This window comes from Neopelma chrysocephalum, unplaced genomic scaffold (assembly GCF_003984885.1).
Source record: "Neopelma chrysocephalum unplaced genomic scaffold, ASM398488v2 Primary Assembly neopelma1_68, whole genome shotgun sequence".
Taxonomy (NCBI): domain Eukaryota; kingdom Metazoa; phylum Chordata; class Aves; order Passeriformes; family Pipridae; genus Neopelma; species Neopelma chrysocephalum.
Genome location: NW_020897727.1, coordinates 9,334,039 through 9,346,524, shown reverse-complemented (window position 1 = coordinate 9,346,524; position 12,486 = coordinate 9,334,039). Strand labels below are relative to the sequence as shown.

The window sequence follows — 12,486 nt, the reverse complement described above, 5'->3', positions numbered from 1 at the left end:
AGGGGGGACGAACTCCTTGCACGTGTTGACGTGTCTGTTCTCCCCTACAGGTCTTTACCAGGCAGCTTTGTTTTTAAGCTCTTGAGTGATTGTTGCTCCTTGCTCTGGAGTCAGCGCAGGTAGAAAGGAGCAGATGGCTCAGTGCTGGCTAAGTGCTTGCTGATACACAGCAAATTGCTTCTGTAACCCACTGATAGGTTTCAGGCTTTAATTGGGGCTTTCAGCAAGGCGCTCAACAGTGAAAAGCGTTCTGCTGAGAAAAACATCAGCGTAACCATGGGCAAAGGTTCAGGATAGCAGAGTTCAATCCCCTTGGGGATGGCTCCTCTATTTATTTATTTATTTTCTGCTGCTTTCCCACCATCATTCAAGGCTTCTGTAACGTTGTCTGAGGCTTCTGTAACGTTGTCTGCAGTTTACAGCTCAGTCTGTCAGCGCTGCACAATCCTTTGTGCTGGAAACGTGAAGCAGAGACTGATAAGTTTGGATTTCGTGCTTGCAGCAGGCTCGGTGTGTCTGCAAAGGTAGCTGTCCCCTGATGCTCCCTTTGAGTCCCTGTGTGCCTGCTCTGAGCAGCAGCTTTCGTAGATCTCCCTTGCGTGGCAGGGAGCACAGTCCCCACTGTCTTCCCTCTTATGTACGTCAGCATCATCAGAATTTCAACTTTTAATGGACGTCTTTAAAAGGGAAAGGAAAACTCCCTTGCTCCTTCCTCACCCCAAGCAAGAGTGGATTTGACAGCGGAAGAAAGATATTTGTGGTGGAGTTGTCTGAGCAGCGTCCTGTTGGGCAAGAGTTTCCTCCAGCAGCTGCCCCTGAGGCTGAAGGAGCTGCTCTGAAATCGAGTTGTAACTCGCCCAAGTGAAGGGTCAGTCCAGGCCAGGCAAGGAGGCAATAACCCAGTGGTCGAGCTCTTATCCTCCCCCTGTATCCACTCCTTGTCAGCTTTCAATTCTGCTTTGAATTGGATTTCTTCACAGTACAGGACCAAGGAATAAATTTCAGCATGGAAATTGTATCTTTTGAGCCAGCTTGGTTTAGTGTCCTCAATTAGTCTGAAAGGACTTTCTTCAAGTTAAAAAGCTGTCTGGTTGTCTTAGAAGTTTAGATTTTATTTAGTGCTGGAGTGGGTCTAACAAAAAGATCCTAAATAAAGGCACTACCTGAATAAGAGAAATTAAATTCTATGATTCAAGTTTCCTAAAGAGTCCAAGAAATCTCTGATGATGGCAGAAGTAGTGCTGGTAGCTTAAAATTACTGCTGGGCTGTCTCTGCCCCAAGGAGCTCTGAAGAACAAAGATTTTTTTTCTCTGTTCCGAAATCTCAGACACATTTGATAATGTCTGCAGCATGTTTTTATGTTCCTTTAGCTTTTCAGTGGCTTAAAATGCACTGGAAGTGTGAACTACACTGCCAATGTGCTTTTGTACTTGCATGAATTTAATTAAAAAGATAATTGGATTGCTTTATCAGCCTTTACATGTCAGCCCAGTGCTGCCCTCCTCTCCCCCCTCTTAACAACACTGACAAACCCAAGGCATCTGAAGTCTGTATTTTTCTGCATTGTTCTCTTCTCTCTTGTTTTGGATAGGGTACAGAGGTGACTGTTTGCTGTTGAGCATTAGATCTGCTCCATGGGGGGAAGGAAGTGGCTGATAAGCAGAGAGCCAGCCTGGTCAGATGGTTCCTGCTGGGGCTGCCCTGGGCGAGTGCAGGGGGAAATGCCCTGGAGCCACAAAGCTCCACAACAAAACAAAGCAGACCAACCCTTTGCAAAGTCCTCTGCTTTATTGCACCCAAAACGAGCAGCTGAACCTGCAGGCTGCACACACAGCGCGGGCAGTTCTTGTGATTTTCCGGAAAATGCTGCTGAGGAATGTTAAGATCCATTTTTAGTGCAAAACACCGATGTTTTCACGTAAACAGAGAAGTGCCCAGCCTGTGCTGTAAATAAACCTGAGGATGTGTCCAAACTTCTTGACATCCCTTTGAACAGAGCACCAGGCTCACACACAGAGAGGAGCAGAAGGGCACGTGAATGAAACACAAGTGGGGGTCTGTCAGTGCAGAGCTCCTTCTCTGTACAGGGGCCGTGAGGAGCCTCCAGCACTGCCCTCCACACTGCCCACCTTGGCAAGCCCCTCCTGGTTCTGGTGAGCCCTTCCTTTTTTTTTTTTTCAGGAGTAGCATTTTAACACTCATCATTGTTTCCCTGCACTTCTGGAGTACCATCAAGCCACCTCTGGGAATTTGGGAGGGTGTGTTTTCTCTAGAGAATACCATTTATAATACAAAGCAGCCTCTGTTTCAGTTGTTTGTGGCAGCATTGCTGCTGAGGAATAAGAGTTGCCCTTTGCTTATCCAGCTGGTCTGTGCATGGGGCAGTCGGTGAAACAGGTTGGGCATGGCCAGCAATAGTGCAGGGGCAGGCAGAGGACTGGGGCAGACGGAGTTACACAGTCAGGAAATGGTGTTGCATGGAAGATTTGGAGACTTCACAAGTTGGTGTCTGTTAAAACTGGAGGGTGACAGCACGACTATTCAGGGTACTTGAAGAAAAAAGAAAGCCTGTGGGTCTGCTGGAAATTTGCACTTTGATAAAATTGATTTTATTAAATTTTGAATGTAAATTCACCAATTAGCAATGTAGAATAAAGTATCTTTGCAGTGATGTTTTGGTGGCCTCTCTCTCTGCCCCTTTCTTAATGACTCCCTTTAAAAGAACCTACAGCTTTAGAAACAGTGCAGTAGCAGGTATCTGTTATTAGCCCAAGGAATAAAGTGTTTGCAAGAGGAGATGGTGAAAAGAAAGATGCTCTGGAGTTAAAAGAAAAAAAAATAAAAATAAAAAGAATCATGGTTTCACATTGCTTCCACAGAAGAAATAGGTTCAGACGTACAAGGTTTTCTTGTCTGTTTTAAAGTTTTAAGTACAGCCTCTCAGCAACCAGAAAAGGCAAAACTCAAAATTCAGTGCAACCCACTTGGCAGATGCATTATAGGAAACCCTTTCCTGTTTCTTGCAGAAGAAGATTTACAAGTACAAGAAGGTGCTCAGTAACCCCAGCCGCTGGGAGGTGGTGCTGAAGGAGATCCGGACGCTGGTGGACATGGCGCTGACGTCCCCGCTGCAGGACGACTCCATCCACCAAGCACCTCTGGAGATTGTCTCCAAACTGCTCTCAGAGGTATGACCTCAGCAGGGCTCCTGCAAGACACTGTCACGTGTGGATGAGAGACAGTTGAAAGCTTGTGAGTGGGTTTTATTTTAACTTGGGCTGTCAAAATTCTGCCCGTGAGTCTACTCGTGACTTCTGCTGACTTGAGTGGAATTTGCACTTGCTGGGGAGAAGGGAAATTTGACCCATGCTGTTAGGTAGATTCCTAAAAACAAAACAAACCACATTTCTCTTGAGTTTGTTGGTTTGGGGTTTTTTGTTTGTTTAATTGCTTGGTTTAATATTTATGGTAAATTTATTATGGGTCTGATTCTTGTCTAATTTCAAGTCAGTGGTAAAATTCCCCTTGACTTCTATTCCATTGGCTTTGCTTCCATGACCAGTAATTCTTATATACACACACCAATAAATTAATCATGCAGCTATTTTATTATCACTAGTTCTGTTTCAAATATCCAACTTTTCATTAACAGGAAATGTAATGCCAAACAAGTTTTTCAAGTCTTAGTTTTGATTTACAAAGATTTGATATAAGCCAAAAAAGTTGCTGTCTGTTTTTCTTACAGTAGTCAAAAGTCTTAGCAACTCAGAACTTGGTGAGTTCTGGATGGATTATGCTGCTGAAAAAGCCCAAAGCAAACTCTTCTGCATAGGTGACTTCCAGTCAATTTATTGGCTTTTACTGGTACCATATTTAAAGAAGGGATTTCAGGAAAACTGCAGCAGTTAGTTTATTACCCACAAGTGGTAACCAACACCACAACAATCCTTTTATTAATTTTTGTAGAAACATGCAGCTTACCTTAAAACATTTTTAAGAAATGTATCACTAGCTTTAGTTTTCTAGCTGACTGAGACCTCCTCGGGCATCCTGGTGATTGTACGCTCAGCTTTGGTGGCTGGGGTGACTGGAATCTCAGTGGGCTGAGGGAGAAATGGAAGCTTGCACCACTGCTCATAGCAGACAGTTTACCACCTTCTTTAGGAGAGTGATTTTAATTCAATGATTTTTTATTCAGAAAATAAGCAATTTCAGTCTTGAACCTTTCTGTTTATGTCCGTGGTAGCTGAGAACTGTGTGTGCTGATATGCCAGCTGAGAGTACTCTTTTCTCATTCATTTTCTATTCAACTCTTCCAGAACAACAACTTAACCACTCAAGACCAGGAGAGCATTATTGTGGTGAGTATCCTTCTGTTGAAATCTGAGGATAAATTGGTATTGTTTCATGACACTTCTGTTAGTGCTTGTCTCTGCCCCAGTGAAGTCTCTGCCCCAGTGAAAGCATTTCCACCAATGCTGGTAAACTTGGGCAGCAATCAAAACCATTTGTCCATTTTTTGTGTGGCTTTATCATTCCTCTTGTTTCATAGAGGAATCACAATAAAGCTTTCTCATCAGCTTATATGAAAGAGCACAGGATGTGAGTGTTAATAGTCTCCCCAAATGGCCCCCTTACTAGGCTGCATAGAGCAGTGTTCATGTCTATATATGTACTTTAAATAGTCAAAACCCATCATTTGCAGATGTGCCCTATAAAACCCTGAGGCTTAGTAGTTTCCTGAGGGGCTGATGCTACCATATACAGAATGTCTCCATTGCTAATAGTACGTGAGCAAGTGACTGTTGTTGTAAGTGTGGATATGTATCACTACAGTTTAACCCCCTGCTTACTTGATTTGTAAAAATAGCCTCCTCAAAATTTTTCTTTTCTGTAGGTCATGTTTATTTAGACATAGAAATAAGTGAGTCAAATAGCAGCTCTGTTCCTTGTGAAACAAAATACAAAATCTCAGTAATTTATCTGAGATGGAACTTGGTTCCCCATCACTGTAATTTAATTTCATTCTCTCGAAATTTCCAGATTTTCCCAGTAATCTAATCTAGAGCCCCACCACCACCTGATTGTATCACATCTCCATGGCTCTTTCTGCAAAATGACACGGTAGCAGGTACCTGCCAGTAGGTGTTAGTTGTCTTTATCTGCTGCCTAAGATACCATTTTAGATGGAATCAGTCACCGAGATAGGTGTCTGAAGTGGCATTTGCTTTTCTTTGTAGGTTGTGCCCGAGCTATTAAGGAGGTGGCAGTTCCTGGGCATTCAGAGCTCCCTGCCATTACACAGATAACCAGGCTATTCTTGGAAAGTATTGCTAATACTGTGTATTTATGTGAAAAGTACACAGTGATTTGCCGTGCAGATGGAGCCAGCTTGCCTTCTCTAGATGGTGCTGGAACAGATCAATATTCCAGCCAATCCCTTCCTGCTCAGGACAGGGAGGCACATGTTGCCATAGCTGCTCCTGACCACGGCACTCATAAGGAAAATACAGGAAAAGGTGCTTTCAGGCTGTTGCTCTTCCACACTGTATGTACAGACAGAGCCATGACTTGCTTGAGCATCTGTCTTGTGGTTTGGCAGGTCCCATAGCAAACACTCCAAAAGATGGATTCAGGGAAGATCTGGAGCTCAGGTGTTGGATAGGGAGTGAGGATATTCTACTCTAACTGGATTGGTGTTGTGTTCTCCATCAGCCCACCGTTGCTGGGCCACCACCAGAGAAGGATTGAACAGTTGCAGGAGGATGGCACACAGTAATGAACAGAAAGTTCAAAGTTCTTGTGCATAACCAAAACAGAGCTTTGCAGATGCGTTGGGTTTCGTTGTTGAAATTCCCACTAATCTTGACTTGTGTGTGTGAGAGTGGCTGTTGTGAAACACAGCCACTGCAAGCAGACTCACAGGGCTGAAACCCTTAAGGAGATGAGAGGGAGAGCACAAACCAAAGCAGTAAAACTCCGGATGCCATCCAGATAAAGTATCTGGTGTTCAGTTGCTTAATACAAAATGTCCTGGCTGCTGTGTTTAGTGCCTTACTTTTAAATGGGTATTGGGAATCCCTTTAGCTGAAGACTGGAAAAGCCCAAAGGCACCATCACATAGAGACAATATAATATTCTAGTACCATTTTCTGATTTACAAAGGAAGTAGCAACAACATAAATTCATTACACCCTCAGTGGCAGGTATGACCTCTAATGTATTTACCCAGCATAAGCACATTGGTTTGCGTAGCAACAAAGGAGGAATAATGATCTCAACTTTCACAAAGTTAAATGCTTGATTTGGATGAATAGGGTCCTCCCAGGTGAGAACAGGGCTAGGTCACTTTTAGTGGGCTGTTTCTCATAAAAAAGAACTCAAAGTCTTCCATAAAAGATATGTGTGTGTGTGTGTGGTGTTTTTCATTTTTTTCTTTTAGGGAAGTGTTCTAATTGAAGTAGTGAGCCAGATTCATCCTTGCTTTATTACATCCTAAAACAATTGGTCTGCTTCTGTTTTTATTGAAACAATTATAAAATTCTCTCTCCTTTGCTGTGGTTTACGTATTTACGCTGGTGCAGTTAAAGGCCAAGTTTTCCAGAGAACTCATGGCAGAGGTGTTCTTGAGTTTACTTGTAAAATAAACACATAACCCACCTCTAGTTTCTCTGGTTATGCTTTTGTCCTTTTCTAAAATTGAGTTCCCCTCCTCACCCTGAAAAATAGTTGTTTGCAATATGCAGTTGCAGTCCTTTAATTGAATTTTTCTCTCTTTTTCCTTTTAAAGGCAATTGCACCTTTGCTGGAAAACAACCATCCTCCTCCTGACCTCTGTGAATTCTTCTGCAAGGTATCACAACAGTTTTGCTTTCTGAAATCTCATAGTTGCAGATGAGCGTAGTTCTTTGAGGGGGTGGTTGTTTTTTCTTTAACTCCTTGCCTCCTGCCCGAATTGATTTCAGTTTTTTGGTCAGCCTCCAGTGATAGTGGAATAGTTAACAGCACCATTATGATAAATAGAACCATGTGCCTTAGCACATCAGACTGTTTTGTCCTGATACTGTGTGAGAGTTAAAGGTTTCAGACTCCCACACCTCAGTCTGGGTACAGGAGGTGTCCTACTGCATGTTCTGTTTGGCTAATGCAGAGATCATTGGATCTGTGTTCAGATGAGGTTGTGATGTGATGTGTAACTCAGCCCTAATGGTATTATGTCACTGGGACTTAATAAGGACCTATCCTCTTCTCTGGTAAATCCATGCTTGTGCTGCATTTTGCATCTTTTCCATAAACTTCTGGGTACTTTGGATTGCAGACCTTGTGGATTTGAAAGTACTACTTTTCCTCTAGGCCTGTTTGTGTTTCAGTTTCAAGTCTGCTTAAATTTGCTTGCTGATGACTGTGTATGCATCTGTCAAACATTCTGGATGCTGCTTGTAATTCCCATCCAGAGTTACTAATCAGCTGCTTCTTCCTACAGAAATTAAGTCAAGTTTCAGAAACTCCTCTTACTGTTGCATTTTTATAAGCCACTTGTAGGGTCATATCCAGCCTTGGACTCAGGGCATTTTTATTCCTGGTTTGGGTCTTTTTTTTTGCCTATGGTCTCCATCAGAGATGGGCACCTGATTGTCTGTAAATGTGTGGGATGGGCTGTGTAGAGTTGCAGGAATGGAAACAGGTTATGGACTTTTCAGAACTGAAGTGGACAAGACTAATGAGACTAACAAGAGGGCAAATTTATCTTCAAAATTGACCTTGCCTTGAGCAAGGGTTTGGACCAGATGACCTTCAAAGGTCCTGCCCAATCCAAATTACCCTGACTGATACATTTGGATTGTATATTTTATTCTGTGATGGGAGAGTGGGTTGTTAGTACCCTCCAAGATCCACCACAGGTTTTTAGCCTGGATGCCAAGGAAAGGAGGTTTGTGCCATTACACTGCCTGTGTGTACATATCTTCTTGCCCCCCAACCCGTTTCAAAACTGTTGGCAAGCTTCAACCAAATTTGACAAAAGGGATATGAGTCCCCAAAATGCTACATTCCAGTGAGTTTTGGGAAGAATGGGAGCTCTTGAACCTGTATAGTCTATTAGATGCCAGCAAATTCATAGAAGAGAGCAGTGTAACCCAGGAAAGGTTAATTTAGCCCTTGAATCTTGTTAGTCTTGGGGTAGTCCATGCATGGGGTGTGAAGCCAGGGGAGACCCATCTTCATAATTTCTGCAGCTCACAAAATGACCTGTTGCTCGTTCCAGCACTGCCGAGAGCGCCCGCGGTCCATGGTCGTGATCGAAGTGTTCACACCAGTGGTACAGAGGATTCTCAAACACAACATGGTGAGTGCACAAGAGACCTGGTCCCCCAGACTGTGAATGCTGCATGTGATCGTGTGTTACTTTGCACTCAGTGGGATTTTCGAGAGCATCTAAGCAAAGTATTGTTTTGAGGGACATTTCTTTTGGCAGCAGTGCCAGCATATGAAGCTCCAGCTCTCTCTCACCTGGCTCTTGGTGCCTTGTTTACTCCCCACATGCCATCCTTGCAGTTAAAATAGTTTAAAATCAAAGAAATAACAAAATCAGAACAGAGACTTTGTTGATTTTGAGCTAGGGCTCTCAACATTTTTTCTTTAAGACACCTCCAGCTCTCTGGATTTCCATTTTTCTTTAGGCTCATGTCCAGTGAGTTCTTACCTAGCTTTCCTGAATTTCTTTATGCTTTCCTACTGTTATTCTTCCTTTTCATTGCAGGATTCATGTAGTCATTTTATAACTGTTCTCACCCAGGCTTTTCTCTTTTCATTGCCAATCAATTCCTTGTTAGTGTTTGAAATAATTGCCAGAAGATCGTCCTGCCCTGTGGAGCAGATTTTCCCTCCCCCTCCACAAACTCTGAAGATATTCTTACATGATCAGTATTTCTTCCCTAAGAGAGTTCTGGGTTATTTACCAGCTCTCCAGCCTTTGTGGCATATTAAATTTCCTGCCATGATTTTTAAGTTGCATAAAGAAGTCTTACTTCATAATGCCGTGGCAAAGACTAAACAAATAAGTAAAATAAAATATTTAAGACAGTTAACTTGGCAGTGATCTCAAGGATGAACCTCTGTAACTACATAATCAACTTCTTTTCACTAACTGATGTAATTTTAGAGACCATCTGCTGTCGTGCTGTGTGCAGCATAAACCCAGTAGAAAACAGTTCATATTTCTTATTTTTACAATCTTATTATTTAACTCCCCGAGTTTACAGAACTAGGTAGAAAGCCCAAGATGGCAAAAAGGTCGTATTCCTGGCTCTGTGCCTGCACTCTGCAGACATGTAAACATTTTTGAATATTCTGTAGCATTCAATGAAATATTCTGTAAATGTTATTCTTGGATTCCAGACTGATTTTTTTAAAGCATCCAGAGCTCTTGAGGGGTCTCAAATAAAATCTAAATGCATAGTGTAATGCTTGTATTTGGTTAGCTTCAGAGAATTGGGTATATTTACCATACTTAACATTTGCAGATTGAAAATCAACATGTCTGTACCGCAGCGTGTAGTCAGGGAATTTATGGTGTCATGTATTAATTGGAGTGGATTTGGGCACTTTACCACTCTCCAGGGACTTCTGTACTGAATAGTCCTTTAGAGAATGTGTGTGTGTGTGTGTGTACGCACGTAACTGAAGTTACATTTTAGGGGGACAGTATTGTTGGCAGGAAACTTCACCATCTGTGCGGCTCAGCGTCCTTAGAGTTGAGCCAGATCTCTCCACCTTTGCCTCTCATTTGTTCTGTGGCCTTTGAAAATTCCCAACAAGTTTCGTTCCACAGTTTCCTACCTATAAATGGGGAAGGGGTGTCTCATTTGTCTGTGATTTTGAGATCTCAAAAGAACAAGGATGGCTTTTTGTCTTGCTGATACTGCTGGTTACGTGCAGGACCGGAGGCTGTTGCGTGTTGAGTTGTTTGGGGAATGCTCAGCAACCTCCTAAACCTTTGGATTTCAGCTGTTTGTAGGCTCAGACCAAATGTTTGAATATAAGCACTCTTCTTTTTTTTTTTTTTTTCCAGCAAACAATATCAACAGTGTGTATTGTTCTGTACTTGTTATGCTGACAGGGCATTGTATTATATTTAGAGAGATATTTTATTTTACAGGGGTCAGCAATGACATCCTTTTCACGACCTCTTGGACTTGCATTCTAACTTCAGTTAAGACACCCACATGGGTTGAAAAATTTCACAGGCAAATTGCAACTGCAAGAGCTGTTTTGCAAGGCATATTCATGGAATTATTCAAATGTTGTGTGAAGCACACATGGTCTCATGCCCTTGGACCAAGTCAATTTGCTCCTGCCAGAAGGAATTGTTGGAAGTTTAATAATTTTAGTTGTAATACCAAGTGTGGAATCACCCACAGTCCCTTTGCTGGGTGAAGTTACCAGGTAGACATTCAGTACTAGCAGAGTGACACTTAAGGTTGAAGGAGACATTGTTCAGCCTAGGCTCGTTTTCACATTTTTGGTAATTTTCTCTAGCTGTAAAATTTAGGAGATGTTAATACAGGTTGTGCTATAGAAGTGCCTGAAATCAAAATGAGTTAGCAGGACGTGTCAGTGCTCTGGGAATGTATCATCCCTTTTGTAGACCACCACCAGTTCATTACCACTGTGGCATTTCTTTAAGTTGCCATGAAGTTTGTCCACAGGCAGCTGCTGGAGGGATAACTGGGGGTGCTTGTTTGTCCTCAGAGGACCTTGTTCACCCCTTGGAAATTCAGTTCTGCAACACCTGTGTAATAAGGTTACACCTGTGCAAATGTGAAGAAATGTGCTGTGGAATAACACTCACCAGACAGCAGAACTTACTCCTTTCACATCTAAAAATAGCAGGTGATGTGAGGAGATGCAGGATTTCGGTTTGCAGGTGCCTTTCTGACTGCAGGATTTAAAGAAAGTGGCTGTTGAGCTCACCTGTCAAATCCACGTTGTAGCTGGAGTAAAATCCCTGGAGAAAAAGCTGGTCTCTGGTTTTACATTTGACTGCTTATTGATTGCATGCCCAAAAGATTTTCTCTAAAACCAGGGTAGATATGATGCCAAACATAGAAGTATAATATTGAGTTTTCTAAAAATGTGCAGTGATGAGTGGAAGCAAAAATGCAAACCAACAAAAATGTTAAAAATGAAGGTATAAAGTGAAACGTACAAAAGAAACGTAAATGCAGGTGGGATGTTTTGTTCTTGTTTCATTAAACATCTTTTTTTTTTTAAAGTGGGGATGGGGAAAGAAGAGATTGGAAAGCATGTCACTATTAGTGGGCAGAACATTACATCAGCATGCAGCAATATTGTCCTCTTGAAGCATAATAACAAAGTGAATTCAGTTGTGTTTGAGTTGATTTCTTCTGAAAACCCATGGTTTGGACATACGTTCACCATCTTCATTGGGTCTCTCCTTTTTGGACAGGATTTTGGGAAGTGCCCTCGGTTGCGGCTGTTTACTCAGGAGTATATTCTGTCTTTGAACGAGCTGAATGCTGGAATGGAGGTGGTGAAGAAGTTTATTCACAGGTTAGTTGCATTTAATTTATGGCATATGTCCAATCCTATGTACATGCCTTGGTGTGTTGCTTCTCCCACATCTGCTTGTCCCCTTACTGGCTGTTAAGAGTAGCTGCTGCTTTTTTGGGACTGGCAAACAGCAAATAAATTGAGTCCACCAGGCAATGTTGCTGAATGCTCTTTTTAAAAAACCTAAATTCTCAAATATGGCTGGGGCTTCTGCCTAGTTCCACACTGGAAGCAGACTTTGCCTCGTGTACATTATTCCTATATATTTAGACTCAAAGCCTCTACAGAGAGATTTTCATTAACATTCACCCTCATAATGCTCAATTATATGAGCGTTTTTTGGAGGTCTGTAGGGCTACCACATCAATTAAACTCATGCTGCAGTTTAACCTTGATCATAAATAGGGCAATTGGTAGGGATTTACAGAGTTAAAGTATCTCTCTGTTATGGCCCTTCTGAAAGATTCCCCAAGGATGCTTATCCAGGTCTGACACCTCGTTCTGTCTGGCTGGTTTTACCCACAGAAATCTTCCTGGCAATGATGTCATCTTGGTTTTTGTTTTTCAGCATGCATGGTCCTACGGGACAGTGCCCACATCCCAGAGTCCTGCCAAATCTTGTAGCTGTGTGCTTAGCGGCCATTTATTCGTGTTACGAGGAATTTATCAACAGGTCAGTATGAATTCCCAGCTGCTCGCTTCCAAACCCAAGGCATCAGTAAACAAGATGGGTGTGGGTCTGTGGGAGGGTGTCTTCGTTCTCACCTGCTCATTGCTGGTGTTCTGGTCAGTCACATCTGTGTTTTTGTAGATACGTGGTTATATTTGTTATACTCTGTACTGGCAAGGTGTTGAACCTTCAGTCACTGGTACTCACCAAAGGGAAGGGTGAGACCTTGAAGAAGGGGGTTGTG

At 42.4% G+C, this 12,486-nt stretch overlaps 1 protein-coding gene across 1 annotated transcript in view; it reads left to right on the top strand.

Moving 5' to 3' along the window:
- The window catches only part of CMIP (c-Maf inducing protein), a 132,905-nt gene that overhangs the window by 95,196 nt on the left and 25,223 nt on the right, over positions 1 to 12,486 (top strand). The window contains exons 4-9 of the mRNA XM_027685012.1: positions 3,028 to 3,189; positions 4,321 to 4,362; positions 6,792 to 6,854; positions 8,265 to 8,345; positions 11,469 to 11,572; positions 12,141 to 12,245. Coding sequence (XP_027540813.1) covers positions 3,028 to 3,189; positions 4,321 to 4,362; positions 6,792 to 6,854; positions 8,265 to 8,345; positions 11,469 to 11,572; positions 12,141 to 12,245 — 557 coding nt within the window. The remainder of the gene's footprint in view (positions 1 to 3,027; positions 3,190 to 4,320; positions 4,363 to 6,791; positions 6,855 to 8,264; positions 8,346 to 11,468; positions 11,573 to 12,140; positions 12,246 to 12,486) is intronic.